General features: G+C 52.1%; 6 protein-coding genes across 6 annotated transcripts; all 6 read right to left on the bottom strand.

Annotated features, from left to right (window-relative positions):
- Positions 1–1341: 1341 nt before the first annotated feature.
- CONPUDRAFT_61895 (uncharacterized protein) lies at positions 1342–2062 on the bottom strand (the record flags this gene model as incomplete). The annotated part of the gene is made up of 3 exons (XM_007773602.1): positions 1342–1515; positions 1568–1594; positions 1919–2062. The coding sequence occupies 3 exons, from the start codon at positions 2060–2062 to the stop codon at positions 1342–1344; spliced, it is 345 nt and encodes a 114-aa protein (XP_007771792.1).
- A 2277-nt stretch (positions 2063–4339) lies between these two features.
- On the bottom strand, positions 4340–5180 carry CONPUDRAFT_146022 (uncharacterized protein; the record flags this gene model as incomplete). Its single annotated transcript, XM_007774034.1, has 2 exons — positions 4340–4377; positions 4466–5180. 2 exons carry the CDS (start codon positions 5178–5180, stop codon positions 4340–4342), a joined length of 753 nt encoding a protein of 250 aa, XP_007772224.1.
- Positions 5181–5467: 287 nt separating this feature from the next.
- Positions 5468–7991, bottom strand: CONPUDRAFT_167911 (uncharacterized protein). Its single transcript, XM_007774033.1, has 4 exons — positions 7634–7991; positions 7264–7407; positions 5988–6666; positions 5468–5911 (listed from the first exon to the last, which is right to left on the bottom strand). Exons 1-4 carry the CDS (start codon positions 7926–7928, stop codon positions 5575–5577), a joined length of 1455 nt encoding a protein of 484 aa, XP_007772223.1. The 5' UTR covers positions 7929–7991; the 3' UTR covers positions 5468–5574.
- A 205-nt stretch (positions 7992–8196) lies between these two features.
- Positions 8197–10815, bottom strand: CONPUDRAFT_128915 (uncharacterized protein). Its single transcript, XM_007774032.1, has 12 exons — positions 10465–10815; positions 10015–10394; positions 9893–9942; positions 9752–9829; positions 9467–9618; positions 9269–9416; positions 9176–9213; positions 9020–9110; positions 8875–8968; positions 8753–8818; positions 8597–8701; positions 8197–8539 (listed from the first exon to the last, which is right to left on the bottom strand). The coding sequence occupies exons 2-12, from the start codon at positions 10387–10389 to the stop codon at positions 8354–8356; spliced, it is 1383 nt and encodes a 460-aa protein (XP_007772222.1). The 5' UTR covers positions 10390–10394; positions 10465–10815; the 3' UTR covers positions 8197–8353.
- Positions 10816–11744: 929 nt separating this feature from the next.
- On the bottom strand, positions 11745–13587 carry CONPUDRAFT_167909 (integral membrane protein DUF6). Its single transcript, XM_007774031.1, has 11 exons — positions 13313–13587; positions 13202–13251; positions 13074–13151; positions 12867–13018; positions 12677–12812; positions 12587–12624; positions 12445–12535; positions 12296–12389; positions 12173–12238; positions 11999–12103; positions 11745–11942 (listed from the first exon to the last, which is right to left on the bottom strand). Exons 1-11 carry the CDS (start codon positions 13394–13396, stop codon positions 11832–11834), a joined length of 1005 nt encoding a protein of 334 aa, XP_007772221.1. The 5' UTR covers positions 13397–13587; the 3' UTR covers positions 11745–11831.
- Positions 13588–14975: 1388 nt separating this feature from the next.
- Positions 14976–16973, bottom strand: CONPUDRAFT_167908 (uncharacterized protein; the record flags this gene model as incomplete). Its single annotated transcript, XM_007774030.1, has 12 exons — positions 16903–16973; positions 16483–16846; positions 16374–16423; positions 16238–16315; positions 16029–16180; positions 15835–15970; positions 15744–15781; positions 15587–15677; positions 15429–15522; positions 15306–15371; positions 15139–15243; positions 14976–15086 (listed from the first exon to the last, which is right to left on the bottom strand). The coding sequence occupies exons 2-12, from the start codon at positions 16831–16833 to the stop codon at positions 14976–14978; spliced, it is 1272 nt and encodes a 423-aa protein (XP_007772220.1). The 5' UTR covers positions 16834–16846; positions 16903–16973.
- Between the last annotated feature and the right edge of the window lie 1076 nt (positions 16974–18049).

Below are 18049 nucleotides of genomic sequence, written 5' to 3'. Positions count from 1 at the left end.
GAGAGTGGCAGATGAGCATGAGTACAAATAGTGCATATATCAGAAGGACTCACATACTGGCAGATGAGAGTGCCAGATGAGCATGAGTCAAATAGTGCATATATCAGAAGGACTCACATGCTGGCAGATGAGAGTGCCAGATGAGCATGAGTCAAATAGTGCATATATCAGAAGGACTCACATACTGGCAGATGAGAGTGCCAGATGAGCATGAGTCAAATAGTGCATATATCAGAAGGACTTACAGGCTGGCAGATGAGAGTGCCAGATGAGCATGAGTCAAATAGTGCATATATCAGAAGAACTCACATTCTGACAGATGATAATGTCAGTGAAGTTCACATAAATATGTAAACTGGCCCATACCTTTCTTATATCTTCTGCATTCGTGACCCACTGTTTGATATTAAATTCTGCTGATCTAGTCTCATGGTGCCACTGACTTACTTGAGCTAGCTAGTATTTTGAAAGGTGTCTTAATACTAAGATGATTCTAGCCATGAATACTCACTGAATTGAACTGTTGCACCAGTCAGTTTAGTTCAGTTAGTTTAGTTTGTTTGTTTTCTAGACAACTGTTTACCCATGAATCATCACCCTGAATAAAATAGTCAGGAGATTTTTGCTTAAGAGGTAGTATTATGGGCACACCCAGGTATTTGGGAAGATGGCCCAAATCACTTCAATCATCTTCTCTTTACCAAGGTCCAGCTGTCTAGACGCCCTGAAACTCACAATAGGCAAAGGATGGGACATTGAATGTATGAAAATGCTTGCCTTGCTGCCTCTTGCATGCAAAGATCCAAATTATTTTGCTGCACAGAGACAAACAGCCGGCGCAGGGACAAATTGTCTATTGCTGCAGCTGTTTGCTCAGACAATTCAGGACAGTGTGTCTCTGCTTTGTCCAAAGCTACATTGACATTAATGAGTGCAGTGTTTAAAGTAACCTTATCCCTTACCTTGGAGTTTTACAACTGCTTTGGGGGGATAAGCAGTCTCTGTGATCTGGAGATGATAGTGCTCTTGATATATGGCCTCTGCCACATGGTGAACAGCAGCCTCACTCTGTTCTGTCAGTTCAGTAATATTTAAGTCATTGGCTACCCGATCTAGTAGTGCATCATATTTGGTGAACACAACAACAACCGGTACTATGTAGTGAAACATTAGTTGGGTGCATACTGGAGTTATTAGTTGGCTTTATACCATTTTCGGTGCCTTCTTTGAAGAAATCGAGTTCAGCCTTGACCAGTGGCCGTTTATTGTCCATCGGAACACAAAACCTGCCAATAGTATCCCACAATCAATGCGCGGAGATGAAGACGAGTGAACCGATAACTACCAGATGGCGTGCAAGCGCTCGGCAAGAGACTCCTTGGATGCTCGCTCACGCACAAAGTCACGTATAATCTGGACCTCGTTCACAGAGCCAGCCTCAATACCCCGGGAATCATGAAACACAAATCGACTGCCTGGGTACGTGATCTGGTTTCTAATGTCATGGCGTCCACGCTATCAGCAAAAGTGAGACAGCAAAACGCGAGTGCGAAGGCATCACTTATACCTGAGTCGATGGCCGAAGTACATCGGTCTCAGGGTCGGACTGATCGCTGCTACTTGCGTTATCCGTGGATTGAGCCGCACGCTTCTAGCACGAACCGAAATGAGGAAGCGCTGCCGAATTATATACGAGCAGATACGACACCATACCTTTCGGATCCATGATGAAGGGCGAATACGGTCCTTCAACTTTGATAGCTTGAATCTGATAGACTGCATTGGTCGCGGGAACAGGATGAGATACCTGACGTTTATCAGCTGAGTGAGTGTCCTTACCTCGGCATTCCAGTTTTTAAGCTGTGTAGATTGCGCTTATGGTTATGGCAGCGACAGTACTGTGAGTATATCAGCTTACCAAGTTCCCGTCTGCATCGTAAACTATAGGCTTGGTGTCCTTGTCGACATTGCACACCTTCTGCAGGATCGTCGTCTTTCCCGCATTCGCTCTTCCAATGATAAGGACACGAAAGACGGGACAGGTCCTGCGAACCGCTTCCATGTCGATGGGCGGACCTGCCGGAGAAGGCCCTGTGTCTGACATCGTGAGGTAAAAGCTGTGGATTGGCTGTTGCTACGAAAGCAAGGAGCGGGGTGACGGACAAGCAGACGAAGGGAAAGGGAGAAAGAGAGCGAGGGGCTCTCAGCAATCAGTCGAGCGCCCATTAAGAGCGTCTATCTGCTATATCTGGTTTCACAATGATTCGGTTCGCAGAGGCGTCATCTCTCGCTGGTACTATTTGCTCAAGGCGGTTCTATTGGTCAATCAACACGGCCCGCAGCGTGGTAGGGCGCCGTTGATAGCTTTATCGGGTCATATGAGCGCTGAAGACAAACGGCGTGTCGGCAAAGAGGTGTTCAGCCGGATCCTTGGTTTCAACTTGCTCGCTGATGAGTCCCCTCGTGATACGGAGAACCAGGACCATGCGCCCGAGCGGGGAAGGACCTTGGGCGTCAAGGACATCCGTTCGTCTGTTCATAGCCAAATAAGCAAAGGGGAGACAAGTGTACGGTATGGGTGTACACGCGTTGATGTAACGTTCGACCTCGTTCGACCGATCTGATATCCTTCGACCTGCTGACTTGTGCTTATCTTCCAATGAGCATTGTCGGAGATTACTATGGCCCAAACGTTGCTCAGTGTAGAATCCTCATGACCTACAAAGCGGTTCAGGGCGAGCGCATTTTCGACGCCTTGAAGAAGGAAGTCTAAGTCGAGGCTTCCTCGAAGTTTCGCGTACGCGGGAATGAAGAGAACCGAAAGTTTCATTCAGAAGTAGTCGCGCATATGTACAAGTACATGCAGATCAAACTGCATCTAGAGCATGATATCGAATGCGTACTGAAGGACGGAGAAATAGTCGAGTCAGACTCATGGCTGGGTGACTTGGAGTAGGGAGCTCCGCTTACTAGGGTTCGCCCTCGAAGGCCGACCTCTGTCCCTGAGCAGAAATGACGTTCGGATACGTCTCCTTCTCTCTTCGAACTTATAGACTTTCATTTCCGCGCCCCAGGTGACGTCGATCCTTACATGCGAGCGATTTCAGAAAATTGGAAGTCATCTAGGCAGGTTTCTATCAGCGAGCGAGCATACTCTTTACAAGACGCACCTCTCGAGTAACGTTCTGACATGGCCTTCTTGTACTTGATCGAGTGGCCCGTACGAGTTGAGACGTGAGCTGCGAGGGAACTTTGTTGAGACACCGATACTACAGTAGATGTAGAATCACTCACTATGATAATTCCTGGACCACAGGCGGCTGGTTCATCATTGTTGCGACTCCGAGCCGAGTGTTACGTTCTTCATAGTCGGTTCACTGGTGTGATGGCGAGAACCCGGAGAACAAGATCGTTGTTGACGCGTTGACGCGTAGCATATCTAAGGTGAGTCAGCAAGACCTGCGCAACCTACGGGGTGCGATCCTACCAAGGAAATATGTTAACTTTGTGGGCGGTCGGTGATTGTTCGAAGCAAGTTTGGTCAGAGCCCGCGAACGTGAAGGTAAAATGAGAGCTGTTGTGGTTAGGGTCTTCCCGCAAACTGGCAACGCGACTTGGTCGATTTCAGACGCGTCTCGCTCCTCTTGTCGATACATGCTCGACTATAGTCCATGACATCTCCCCTATACGATTGACTCTACAACCAACGTTATCCATCTTCAAATAAGTTTCCTTCCCTCTGTCGGCTGCGTTGAGGTCTCTTCGTGAGATGGGCTTCGTCACGGTAGCCCAAGAGGACGTGATCCCCGCGCCTCCGATCTTCCTACAGCCTTGAGCACGTCCCGCAGTGATGTGGTGGCTGGACTAGGCTGAACGCCGTCTTCCCTGCTTATCGACAACTCACCATCGGCCAGCAGGTACATGAGTGCAACAATGTTCCCGCTTAGTCACTCAAGCCCGGGAAGAGATATTCTTAACTACGCTCTCTCAGACCAACGCTGGGAATGTCGAGCTTGGAATCATGCACAGGTTGTAGCTATGCACGTGGAATTGCGAGGTGTGTAACATACCCTTTGCGTTCCGTATCTGGGGAATTTACCTCTGGCACATACTTTAGCTACATTGTTCCGATACCGCATGGAAAGTTGGCTTGGCCAAGTCCATTAATCCGAGGCGTTCTCTCACGTCCCGAACCATAGCTCACACTACTGCATGTATGTTGAAAAAAGGACGGTCGCGTCGAGCCTCAGTTTTGTGATACAGTTTTCATTGTCTGGTGCGCGGTGATACATAGGTTCAAGAACGTATTAACAAGTAGTCGTATATATTGATACAGTAATTATCGTCCAATCATGGAGATATTTAACGAGTCAAAAACTACGGAGGGTAATCCAGTCAGCACTGTCACTATGCGAGCCAGAACACAAGCGAGCATACCATATTTGCCTCGGTCCCCCCTACTCACTACCTTCGGGCGGCTCATCAAACCCAACAACCTTACCAATACCATCAGCAACGCTCCCAACAACACTAGCTTGCCCAGCAGCATCCTCGTCTCCCGCAAGAATCCTCGCCGCCCTCCCTGTCTCTTTCGCAGCAACACTGGAGAGCGACGCAGGCGGAACGTGCTCCCTCACTGCACCCGCAATCGCCGACGAAAGGTCCTCAGAGCGCATTCCGAGCGCCTCAGCAAGCGCATCAATCTTGCTCTGCACGAGACTATCCCCGCTCTCCGGCGCCCCCTTCGACTCCCCCTTCCCCTTCCCCGAACCGCCCCACCACGCACCGCCGGTATTCGCCCGCGGCGGCTGCGCACCCCCCTGTTGCATCTGCGGCGGCCGCCTCCCGAGCGCCATATTCCACCACCCGCCCACCTGCGTCTTCCACACGAACATCTGGTAAAAGTAATACGCAGCGACGAGGAACGTGATAGCGACGAAGGTGTAGTTGAACAGGAACCACGGCGCGCGCTGCAGCGGCGGCGACGTGCGGTGCTTGAGCCGCTTGTGTTCGCGCGGCGGGGGCAGGTCGGACGCGGACTGCACGTGCGACTGGCGCATGTTGTTCACCGCGTCGGGGTTGGCGCTCGTCGAGGTGGGGTTGGAGGTGCCGCCGTTGGTGTTGGCGGTGTCGACGGATGGTTTGGAGGAGGATTTGCGCGAGCGTGTTTTGGGTGACATGGTCGTTTCGCGGTACGAAGGAGTGAGTTTAGTGTATGCTTTGGGCGGGTTATTCGAGCGAAATGGACGTGGTTGGCGTCGGACGATGGAAAGTATGTGGTGCTAGGTGGACGAGTGGACACATATATGAACCCGACGCGTGACGTCATTGCCTCCGAGACAGTGACGACATTTTCTACTCCTGGCCTCACCACTCCCGCACCGCTCCCTCAAGGCACAAGCGCGTAAACCCGGTCAAGCCCAACATCAGTCCGAGGAAACTGAAGCCAGAGCTCCGACAGACGGAAGCGAATCGTCATTCATAACACTGCACAACATGTCCATGTCTTTGCAAGCGCAAAAGAGTAATTTCACAACGAACCCAAATATAATTTACAGTCAAGAACACCACCCATCATCCCCGTATCTGAGACCCATACGAAGCAGCCGCAGCAACTTGAGGCGGATACCCGCGCTCATCAGGATAGGCATAATACTGGTGCGCCTGCGGATCCGCATGGTGCGGATACGGATTGCTTGCTGGGTGATGGTGATGCCGCCGCGACGACGACGACGACGACGACTGCTGCTGGTACGGATGATGCTGCGGCTGGCGATGATGCCTCGACCCCGAGCCCAGATGCGAAACCTGATGCGAATGCACATGCGAGGAGCGCGAATAGCCGCCCCTCCCTTCCGCACCATACGCAGGATCGGCCTCGCCGCCCGCCAACACGCTCTCCGCTTGCGGCCTGCCAAACACACCGTCAGCTCCTCCTGGAAATCCCCACAAAACCTAACAGAACCAGAAGGAAAAAAAAAACGCACCCAAAAGCACTCTCCAGCACCGCACTCAGCGCCTGCTCCTTCTCGCCCCTCACCCGCCCCGCCTCGCGCCGGACCGTCCGCAGCTGCTCCAGCAGATCCGCATGCTGCTCCAGCGCAAAGCGGTACTTGGCCTTGGCAATAACATACGCCACCTGCGCCGGCGTCCGCCCGTCGATCAGACCCGTCCGCGGCGACATCTTCGCGAGCAGGTGCGGCGGCAGCGCCGTCGCCGCGTCGAACTCCGCCGGCGAGGGCGGACCCTCGCCCAGGCCCAGCCCGTCGCCCAGCCCAGGGGACCCCGGGTGGTCAGCGCCGCCGGAAGGGCTACCGCCAGGGCGACTGAAGTAGTCGCCACCAGCGTGGAGATCGTCGCCCTCGGCGCCTGGTGTCTGCGGCTCGACTTTGAACGTCGTGAAGCCCCCCGCAGCAGTGCCCCCTCCCGCGCCGGCTGCACCGCCCGCTCCCGCTGCTACGCTGCCCGCTGCTGCTGCCCCTCCTGCTCCTGCTCCTGCGGCGGCCGAAGACGATGGTTCGCCGCCAGCAGGGGTATTGGGATCGTCTGACGCCGGGCGCTTGCGCTTCCGGTTCCCGCCGCGGCCCGTCGTGGTAGGCATAATGTTGTGCTGCAGCCGCATGTGCTTCGCGAGCGCATCCGAGCGGGTGAACGACTTGTCGCATTCTGTCGCGGGGGCAGGGGCATTGCGAGTTCGAGTGGTGGCAGTGGCAGCGGCAGTGGCGGGGACAGGAAGGCGGTGGTGGTGGTGCATCGTCGTCGGTTTAATGGTTCAGGGGCAAGGGGCAGGAGCAAGTAGAGGCGACACGGCGGCGATAGGTGGTGGTGATATGAGAACGGGAACGGATAACGGCAGGGGAAGCGTTTCGTGTGCGAATGTTGATGTGGAAGAAGACGGCGGCGGCATTTGAGTGTTCATCCCATCGCAAGACGGCCATCATGCCAGTGCGTGGTCGATCGGGTAACGCCATCGTTAAAAACGACAGGTGGGAGAAGAGCATGCCAAAAGGAAGGGATGTCAGCGTCTCTGTCCATCACCACGAGGAGAGCAAGAAGCACGGATTAAGCCCAAATCACCGGGCATACGGCACGGGGAGGACAAGGCAAAGCTCGACGAGAACACAAACGCACACATGAAGACGTAGTGCATGCATGTTGCGCAAAGGGCGACGAGGGTACGTGGAGAACAAAGGAAGAGGGTATAAAAACGCGAAAGGTGGAGAGTGTATGAACGCGGGGCTGTGTAGTAAGATGTAAACTGACCTGGCCGCGTACAAGTGAACGGCTTTTCTCCAGTGTGCGAGCGGATGTGCGAGATGAGCGCAAAGCGCGACGTCTGCGCGATGCCCTTGCGCGCGCACGTTGCCCATTCACATGTGTAGTTGGACTTGTGCACGCCGATGTGATCTGGAGGCCGTGCCGTGGTGCGCCGTGGGTGTATGGTGAACGAGAGAAGGCCATAGCACAAGGCAATTGCACGAGTAACGAGGGACCAGGCGAGCAAGTTGGAAGATACGAGACACGCCAGGCGACGAGGCGGATAGGCGCAAGGCCAGAACAAAACCACAAAGTTCACCGTAAGCGCCAGCCCACACGAACGCAGCCATCGAATGACAGCACAATTGCGACCCACCGTTATGAATATGCTCAATGAGCGCAGGCAGCTGCGTGAACATCTGCCCGCAGTCGTCCCACTGGCACGCCACTGACTCCGGCTCCCCGCCCCCCTCTCCTGGTGCACCAACCCCAGCGCCGCCGGCAACGGAGGAACCCGCGTCGCCGCCAAAGTCGGTGCTGGCGCTCGGCGAGCCCGGACGCGACGCGGAGGGCGCGAGGAGGATGTCTGACTGGTCGGAGTCGTCCAGGGCCAGCGGATCCACGGAGGAGGTGGAGAACGCTGGCGAGGGCGAGCGGAGAGGGAGAGTCATGGTTGCGAAGGTGGCGTTTTGATTGGACTCGGGGTTGAAGCTGAAGAGGGAGTTGGAGGGAACTGAGGCCTCCCCTGTTGGTTGGGAGGGTGCAAGGGCTGTGAGGGAGAGGATGGGAAGCGAGCAAGTTAAGGAGAACTTGGTATGTTGAAACTTGGGGAGCCGGAGCGCCCTGCGACATGCCCCGCTTCCTCGGCGACACTCCCTCGGTTTAGCCGACGGCCCGACACCTCCCCCCGAAAGCTGTGCCTAATCCACAGACACCCATAATTAAGATCATTGGTCAACTCGAACATAAATACAAGGTTCAATTGTACACTGGGAGATGCAGAAGCCCTTCTAATATGTAGTACAACCTTCTATCCGAATCTATATCTACTCGAACCACCTATTCCCTTAGGATCAAACCATCAAACACAAGTCAGCTACGCGCGCATCACCACCTGAATGGCGCCCTGCGCTACTCCTTCATGGCTAATGCTCTCGAGCTTAACCACCTCCCCTTCACTACCCTCTTCTGAGCCGGATTCATGCGAGTCACGCCTTGCGAGCAAGCCTTCCTCAACCGCCGTGTCGATCCTTGCAATCTTTTTCTCGACCTTTTTGGTCATCTACGGGAGCATGTTCAGAAACTCAATCTACAGATAGACCCGCTCGGAAAGACTGACCACGATGAACACGGCGCAGGCGATGATTATCCCAGCGCCCACCAGACTGAGCAGGGTCGGTACGACCCCAAAAAACATGTACTCCAGAAATCCCGCAATGATGACCTGTAAGACGACTCCGTTAACCTAGTCCGATGCAGGAGTGCACAACCATACCTGAATATATACACCCATAGCACCTCTTGCAGCCGTTTCCCTCTGCAACCCAATAGTAACCAATGTCTGGTTCAAATGTCAGCAATGACATACGCAATGAAATGTGCGAACCGGGAGCTTACCTGTGCAAAGAACCCACACAACCCAATAAAAACGAGAACAGCTCCCCACTCCCAGCGCTGAGGAACCATCATGTGGATATCGAGCGTCGTCATCCTGCCGTTGCGCGGTTAAACAAGGCTAAAATAGCGACGAGAAAGCACGTACGAAGTACTCGACACAATCACACACCACAGCGAAAAGAACGTCATCGAGTGCATCGCATGTGCCTTCGTCCCGATTGCCCGTATAGCACACTCTGTTATGCACGAGAGAGTCATTAAGATCAAGGCCGAACATAAGTGAGAAGAAATGTGGACGCACGGGCCAACGAGCCAAGGCATACACCGATCAACGACGCACTATGTTACACCCGCGATCAGAATCTAGATGTCATCACAGGAAAATACAACGTACCCCACAGCCCGCAATCGCTGCGCCGTCGTAGCCAGGACCGCACCAGTCTCCCCGCCTACCCCCTCATGCGCTCCAGCGCCAGGTAACTCGCTGTGACCAAACAGGAACGGAGGTCGTGCGATCAATATGACACCCAGCAAGCTGCATACTGTGACATCGTTGAGTTTTACCCGCAACTGGAAAATACGAGTCACCTACTTGCAGCACACGCCTCCCTCTTCGAATACGCCTCCTTCAGGAATATCCGCCCCGAGATCGCAGTAGCCAGCGGACCGAGGAAGGTCAGCGTCGTCGCGTCCGCGAGCGAGAGGTACTGCAGCGAATAGTACACGCCGAAGAGGCCGAAGAAGCTTCGGAGAGAGAGGACAGAAAGCGGACGCGATTGTAACAGAGATAAAGGCGGGGATAGAAGAGAACGCGGAGAATAAGCTAATGTTAGCAAACCCTCCGCTCTGTTCGAGCTGTGACCGGGAGCATGCTCACCCGAATAGTCCTCTCGCCACGAGCAGCAGTCGCACGCCCTTTGGGCCCAGGAATGGGTCTGGGACTTTTCGGAGGACCCTGCGAGGACGTGTGTGCTTCGTCAGCGTGCGAAGCTTGAGCGAGTAAAATCGCTGTACGAACATGTAGCTGACACAGCAGAGAAACGTGATGACCATCCGCACGATGATGAGCTACACGGACAAAACGTTCAAACCCAGTAAGACAGGTCACAAAGTTGCAGAGTACTAAAAGTTCAAACGCACCTCCATAGTAGGCACAGGCTTCTCCAGCGTATTCAAGATCTTCACGCCCAAGTTCATAAACGAGAAAAAGAACTGCGACAGCATAATAAGCAGCATCCCATAGTTCGCGTCCGCAATCTCCTTCAAGCGCACGATGCGCGGCTGGCGGTCCGCCCACGTATTGATCCTGCGCAGAATGCGTGCATACCACCGCCTGTCCTTGTCGTGCGCTTTCTCGAACTCGGGCGAGGTCGGTGTCTCGGCCCATCCATCGTGCTCGTCGTCGTAGGAGCCAGGCGTAGCCGGTATCTCGACCGTCGGACTGGGTGCGTTGTCGTGCTGGGAGAGGACGAGGTAGCCCTTGGCACTCGACGAGTTTTTGAGGATGCCCTTCATAGCGCCTATCAAAGACCAAAGCGGTGGCCGATCAGCTTCATAGCGCCAGTCAAAATGAGATGTGGGCGACCGTACCGCTGTTGGGCTGATATCAAGCGTCAAAGAGTGGAAAGAGGCAAGCGTCTCGTAAGGAGAGCCCAAAGTGGGCGAGGAGGGGAGGTGATGCGTAGGTTACGTCGTTCGAGAAAGAACAGTGGCGCCCGGCGTAAACCCTGTGCAATCAGAAGACCTCTATGAGAACACAAAGCCGGAGACGATTCTGCAGCTTCAAGGATCTCTAGCCTGACTGTCGCTCGACGTACACTCCTCTGAAGACAACGATCGAGGTCGAAGAGAGAGCTCTGTCATCTACTTGAATGCGTCAAACTTTCTCAAACGCGAGGCTTGAGAACGACGGGCTGCATGGGCAGGGAACCGTCGACCATCTTCGGACCGCTCCCACCGACAAGTTTAGATGGAAGCAGATGGCGCGGGGACCCTCAAATCCTCAAAGGGATGCGAGGCAATTGAGGATGGCCAATCGCCCACCAGATAAGATTGGGAGAGTCGGAGATGAAGGCGAATGCAGCTAAAATAGACTATTTTGGGTGCACCATGGGACTCGTTTGTCGGGGCAATGCGCCGATAGATGCCTACTCCGGACTATTGGGGAGAACGAAGCTCCTGGTTGGTCAGATCGTCAGAGGGACGTGTTAGTCCTATAGACTGTTGAGGCAGAAAGGATTAGCCGCGTTTTGCCACGCATACATGTAGGTCAGACACGGAGAACATGTCGAGAGTCGAAGGACTGTCAGTGAAAATCAGGAATTACGATGGAGATACGCACGCCGACATCCTTCAAGTGCTGGTGACCCTCCGCAGTCTACACCACACGGCCTAGACCACGACTCATGAACACATTATCGTGGTGTAATAAGAACCTGGTGTTTTCGAAACAAGGTTCATGAAGGGTACTCACTCACGGACACTCCGTCAAGTATGACGCTTACCTACCTCATGTAGGCCTGAGAAAGTGTCTACCTACGGATGCTTGCGATGCTGCGATGCCCATCTAGCGTTAGCCCCCCACGGCGTGATGGCAGCGTAACAATGATCAGGTTTAGAGTTCGAACATCAGAAAGAACAAAGAGAACCAGATTGAGCGGTTTAATTGTGGGCAGTGGATTGATGGACATAAGAATAGCAGTGGAACAATCAAAGTTAAAGTGTGATGAACCACCAGGACTCGCCGACGTCAACGGTGGAGAGGAAGAGGACTGTTGGACGCATGCGCGGCGTTTGCGCGGTTCGGTTGGCTCGGTCCGCTTGTCAGCTCAACTCAGGGGCTATTCATGAAGCCCTTCAATCAAGGACTCGGGGAGTCAAGTGCACACGATCATTCATACGAACGATGATTATATATCCATATGGACTTCCAATGTATCTGTTTAGTAGTACAGCCATTAAACCCCTAACAGTCTCTGCGACTCGTCGGACTGCTGCCTAGGAACTGAACCCTCCTCTACCACTGGTTCCCGAACTGTCGCGACCTCTTTCTGAGGCTGCTTCGATAGCTAAAGCGTCATTCATATATACATGCCGTTTAATTAGTCAACGTAATGGAACTTACCACAACACACACGGCACAGGCAATGATGATGACGCCGCCTGCAACAGTCAACGGACTTGGCACAGTTCCGAAGAAGATCAACTCGAAGACGGCTGCAAAAATAACCTATGGCATGGAGTCAGCATCAGCTGAAGGATGCGTGTGTGAGCCAATTTGCATGCAAACGTGTTGTACCTGGACGTATACGCCCATTGAGCCTCTAGCAGCAGTCTCCCGTTGCAGACCCATTGTTAGAAGAATCTGGGATGAGTGGTGTCAAAAATAACAATAAGCTAGCGTTTTATCGCAATCTCGTACCTGTGCGAGAAAGCCGAATACGCTCATCATCACCAGCATGCAGATTGACTGCCATTGGCGAGGAAAAACGGGCTCAATCTCAAAGAGAGCCATGCTATCATTAGTGTTGCACGTTAAGTACGGGCTTGTGATAGGGAAAGAACACGTACCCAGGTCCTGCAGTGAGAACGCACCACAGCGAGAAGTAGTTCATCATATGCATGGGGTGAGCACGCTTGCCGATTGCTCGCATTGATATCTCTGAGCAGATCAGGTATGTACATTTTATGGTAAGTGGTGAGAGAAACTCACGCGCCATGGATCCGCCTAGCACACTGAGTAAAGCTGCGCTGAGATAGCATTACTTCATTAATACAAATTCGGGGAGTTGGAAGGGCGTACCCAACTGCGATAAAGCGCTGAGCCGAGGGGATATCGCCGTCTATCAAATTTGAGGAGGCATGGATCCTACCGGCACCCAATCGATCGAACAAGAAGGGCGGCCGCGCAACTAATATCACGCCGAATAGACTGCATACTTGTAAAGTCATTGAAAACATCATAGATCAAAGCTAGAGGGTGAGTTGCTCACGTGCGGCACATGCTTGCTTCTTCGAATAGGCTTCTTTCAAGAAGAGCCTCGCAAAGACGGCGGTCACCAGGGGGCTTAGAAATGATAAAGATGTGTCATCCGATAGGGACAGGTATTTGAGGGCCCAATAATTCGGGAAAAGGAACAATAATCTGTAGTAGATGATCGTCAAACCCATATGGTCAGCTTCACCAACGCCGCACTCACCCAAACATTCCTCGAGCCGTCAATAGGACTCGCAAAGACCTTGGGCCTAGAATAGGATCGGGTACCCTCGTATACACACTATTGAACGTAAGCGTCCCTTGCAGGCTTTCGCTTGTGTATTAACTCACGTGTATACGACGCTGCAGACGAGTGTGCCCCCCATGCGCACAAGGATCAACTGAGAAAAGATGTTAGGCCACTTGGGATCGGGACTAAGGTCATGTACGATCTGAGCTTACCTCGAGTGTCGGAACAGGGGTGTCAAGCGAGTTCAGAAGCTTTACAGCTAGATTCATAGATGCAAAGAACATCATGGAGATCATGATGAGCAGCAGGCCTTGGTTCTCTACTGCAATGTTGCGTGCTTGAACGAGATGACGGTCATGATTGGCCCAATTAGCTAGTCTTGCACAAATGCGAGGCAACCTGGCCGAGGTATCGTGATGTCCTGAACATTGGCTCTCGTAATCTTCCTCTGCAGAACTGTTTCGGCATCCAGGGCCATCGGAGTGAGAAGGGTAGTTTTGACGCTCCTCCTGCCACAGGGCTCCGTACTCCCTTCGTTCCACTGTAGATGCTTCAGTGGTCATGATTGCGATCGATGTCAAGGTCTAGTAAAGCAACCAGGGGCAGCCTTGCGTTATTAGTGCACATGACGCGCATCGGATCTTTTGTTAGCTCACCGCCAAAGGTGGCAAATAGAGTTGGGCTGAACAAAAGGCGTGAGCCGCAACACTGTCAGAAGAGACCTCTTTATCTTACGCGCTCTAGATGGACAAAAATAACGTTTCTCACTGCTTCTTGTACACACGCTCGATAACTTTGGATCTGGCGTCTCTAGTCAGAAGATAGATACGTTTTCAGGGGGTAGAGGCTACGGTCAAGTATCCTGTAATAACCATGCATGGTGAAACCGTGATTATCAGTTGGAAATTAGAAATAATTCATGGGCCGAGACTTACTTTTGCGCAAGTGCAATGCGGGAAGGAGAAAGTCCGCATTGGCTAGCTTAATTGGGTTCGACAGAGTTTCGCTCGGAGTCTGGTCTATATCGGCTTTTGCCGGAAAACCTTATCTTTATCTTTCCTTGCACCTTGCACCAGCTCCTGGTGCTCGACGAGAAGAAAACAGACTGTGCCATGTTTTATTCCTTCTGCTTGATATTAGTGTTGTCCGATTCTGCCGCCGCCGAGACATGCGCATGTTTTCAACTCTTCAACGTTTATGCAAATGAATATGTAGTATATGCCATGCTTTGAGTGCCATAATGTCTGTCGTCCCATAGTACACCAGCTCATTTTTTCTTCTTGTTCTCGGACTTTCCACTGGTTAAGTTTTGGCAGTAATATTGAAGTCTTTGAAATACTACTCTCCTACTCTCTAACCCTTCAAGGATATTCTGAGGACTTGGAACCAACTCTGAGTCTCGTGACAAAAGGACTTCGAACTCCATTGATCCATGCGCGTCAGAGCTGCGATGCTGACATCTCTATTTAGCGTTAGCTCCGTCTCGATGATGGGAACGCAGCGTTCAGAATAGAGTTTGAATCTCAACAGATGGACGAGAACAAGGAAAGCCAGATTAGGTGGTTTAATTGTAGGCGATGAACGGAAATGAACAGATGAGAAATGATCAAAACATGATGAATCAATGCAGCCGCCGACATTAACGGTGAAGAGGAGAACTGCAAATGGACAATGTTGAACGGATAACGGTGCCATTTGCGTGGTTAGGTTGGCTCGGTCCGGATGACGCTGTCAGCTCAGGTCAGGTTTCGTTAATCAAGCTCAAGCTCAGCTCTTCAATTAAGGACTCTAAGGATGCAAGTATGCGCGACTAAAAGTATGCCGATGACCCTATGCAGATAGGCAGTCTCTATTTTACTTTTTATACTCTATCCATCAGTTTGATAGTAAGCTTTGTGACTCATCGGACTGCTGCCTGCCAGGCGAACCCTCCTCTATTACTGGTTCTCGAATTTTCATAACATCATCTTGAGGATGCTTCGAAAGCTATAGTCTTCTTCAGACATAGTACGTTCAATGGATTACTCGTGTTGCTTACCACGACATACATAGCGCAGGCAATGATGACGCCTGCGCCAATGACAGTCAGAGGACTTGGTACAGTGCCGAAGAAAGCGAACTCCAAGACGGCTGCGAATATGACCTAAAGTGCACGGTGAACGCCGTCCGAGGAAGTCATGCCAGTAATTTAAGAGACCATCGTACCTGGACATAAACTCCCATTGATCCCCTCGCGGCAGTTTCGCGTTGCAGACCCATCGTTAATAAAATCTAGAACAACAGCGTCAAACGGACCAATAATACTAGCAATCAATCGAAACATATTACCTGTGCGAGGAAGCCGAATATACTCATCAGAATCAGCAAACAGGCCGCCTCCCATCGACGAGGGAAAACCGGCTCAGTGCTGGATATGATCATGCTATCGCCATAACGGGAGTTAATCACCGTCAATGACAAGAGAGCTAAAGGGGGAGGCTACATACCCGGGACCCGCAGCAAGGACGCACCACAGCGAAAAGTAGTTCATCATATGCATGGGATGCGCACGCTTTCCAATTGCTCGCATGGATATCTCTGATGGTTAGCAGACAAAACTGTTTGTTACTGGAAATGCCGAGAAAGGTAGTTGAGGAGACTCACGCGCCATGGACATGCCTAGAACACTGAGTAAAGCCGCACTGCAATAGTATTACTCAATGACGCCGACTTATAATCCAGTGAGCAGGCTTACCCAACTGCAATGAGACGTAGAGTAGGCGTTACACGATGGGCTCCCGAGTCACTCAATGCGTCCATCTTGTCGGTAGCACGATACGCAAACAAGAAGGGCGGCCGAGCAATCAAGATCACGCCAAAAAGGCTACATACTACTCGAGAAATTCAGCGGAAGGGTCGGATATCATGAGAGATTGATAGCTCGCTCACCTGCAGCACATGCCTGTTTCGTCGAATACGCTTCCTTTAGGAAGATTCTCGCAAAGACGGCGGTGACCAAGGGGTTGAGAAATGATAAGGTGGTGTCGTCCGACAGAGAAATGTACTTCAAAGCCCAATAGTTTGGGAAGAGGTATAGGAAACTAGTGAAGGCAACGTCACTATAGGGTGGGTAGTAGTGACAATACAAGTCTACTCACCCACATAATCCTCGAGTAATCAACAGAGATCGCACCTCCTTTGGTCCGAGAACAGGGTTTGGTACTCTTGCATACACTCTGTCAAAGTTCAGTATCTCCCTTCCCATACATCCTCGGTTTTGTACTATGGGCTCACGTGTATATGATACCGCACACGAGTGTGCCTCCCATCCGAAGAAAGACCAGCTGAAGATAGTGTTAGCTCAGTTGACAGGATGCTTCCAATAGGTTCGGTTTTGACTAACCTCAAGCGTTGGAATAGGCATCTCGAGCGAGTTGAGGAACTTCACGGATAGGTTTGTAGATGCAAAGAACAGCTGGGCGGCCATGATGAGGAGCAGCCCTCGATTCTCCACCGCAAGGTCACGAGCTCGAACAAGATGCCGCTGATTACTGGCCCGACTCGCGAACGCCGTCAGTGTGTCACACTGTCTGGCCAGTTGGCCTTCTGAACGTCTCGGGCCTGGTTGTCCGTGCTCTCCACCTCCAGCACCGTCTCGGCCGCCATGATCATCGCAGGGCAGGCGGCGAGTTTGCCGTTCGCCTTGCCAGAGTGCCCCGTACTCCCTACGCGATCCTGATGTCGTCGCGGTCATGATCAAAGTCGTTCTAAGGGAGCACAACGATCAGGGATTGTTCTCCGTTGTCGAATGTACACGACGCACCTTAAGGCCTCAACTCTTCAGCAAGCCCAAAGCGCACAGCGGTGGTGAGCGATAGTGGCAACCAGCAAAATACGCTAACCCGAACAAAGGCTGCGATCTGCGACACCATCAAGAAACCTTCTTATCACACGCGCTTAATGTCGGCAAAGGCAGCACCTGATAGCACTTCGCTTCGCTTCTTGTGCGTCAGTTCCGCCACGATGCTTTTGAGGTAAAAGGAAGGCTTTATGTCATGAGGCGTCCAATACTATCCGTGGATCATGGGAAAGTGGCTTATTAGTTAAACGTTGAAACCAAAGGGGTGCAGTCAAGACGCACTGGCGTCGGGTATACAAAGAATTTAACCGGAGTCTAGTTTATCGGGGTCTGCCGCCAACTTGCCGTTCGATGGAATCTTCCACTAACTCTCGCGCACTCGCGCTCAACGATAAACAAGTCAACTAGGCTTTATTGGCATGGCTTTTTCGAGTATCTCCTTCCTTGCCCAAAGTCAAGCTAATATCACTCCTATCGGACGTGTCAGTCACCAAGCCGTGGGACAGTCTATCTTCAGTGTTTTCTGCCAGTATATCGTGCCTCAAGATCAAGCCAGTCTCCACCTAGCGGCTCGGCATTCACGCTATAGGCCGCGCTCGCGACATAAGCGTCAGGTACAGAAAGCTCATAGCCCGTTTTTCGACCCTCTAAACCTTTCTTTGGCTTCCGAACCCCAGCGGATTGTATATTTTAAAGCGGTAAAGATACTACCACTCTCCGTTCCACGGACAACCCTACATTCTCATTTTCCACCAGTAAAGTAAAGCAGAGCAAACAAATACGTCTGATTAATGTCTAGAGCGGTCAACGCGAACTCCAGTCGACGTGGCCGCGTTCCTGGGGGCATCTCCGATATGTCCGCTGACCGGCGACGGTGTGCCACAGACGTCGTTTCGGCGGGCTCGTTGGTGTCTAGACGTTCAACGTATCCAACCTGAGGTGAAATGTCTTTTGGAGTATGTGCCTCCAGGAGCCCAGCGCCCCTTGTCTAAGGCGTAGTGAACACTGCCATGAGCATTTTGCCAAGGGCACGTACGGCGTTCTATAACATATTCTGATCGCAATATTGGCTTCCGTCATACGAGTTTCAATATAACTCATGCACTCGTGA

This window comes from Coniophora puteana (genome assembly GCF_000271625.1).
Source record: "Coniophora puteana RWD-64-598 SS2 unplaced genomic scaffold CONPUscaffold_11, whole genome shotgun sequence".
Classification (NCBI taxonomy): domain Eukaryota; kingdom Fungi; phylum Basidiomycota; class Agaricomycetes; order Boletales; family Coniophoraceae; genus Coniophora; species Coniophora puteana.
The sequence above is the reverse complement of the archived record's forward strand: the minus strand, read 5'-3'. Positions and strand labels throughout refer to the sequence as shown.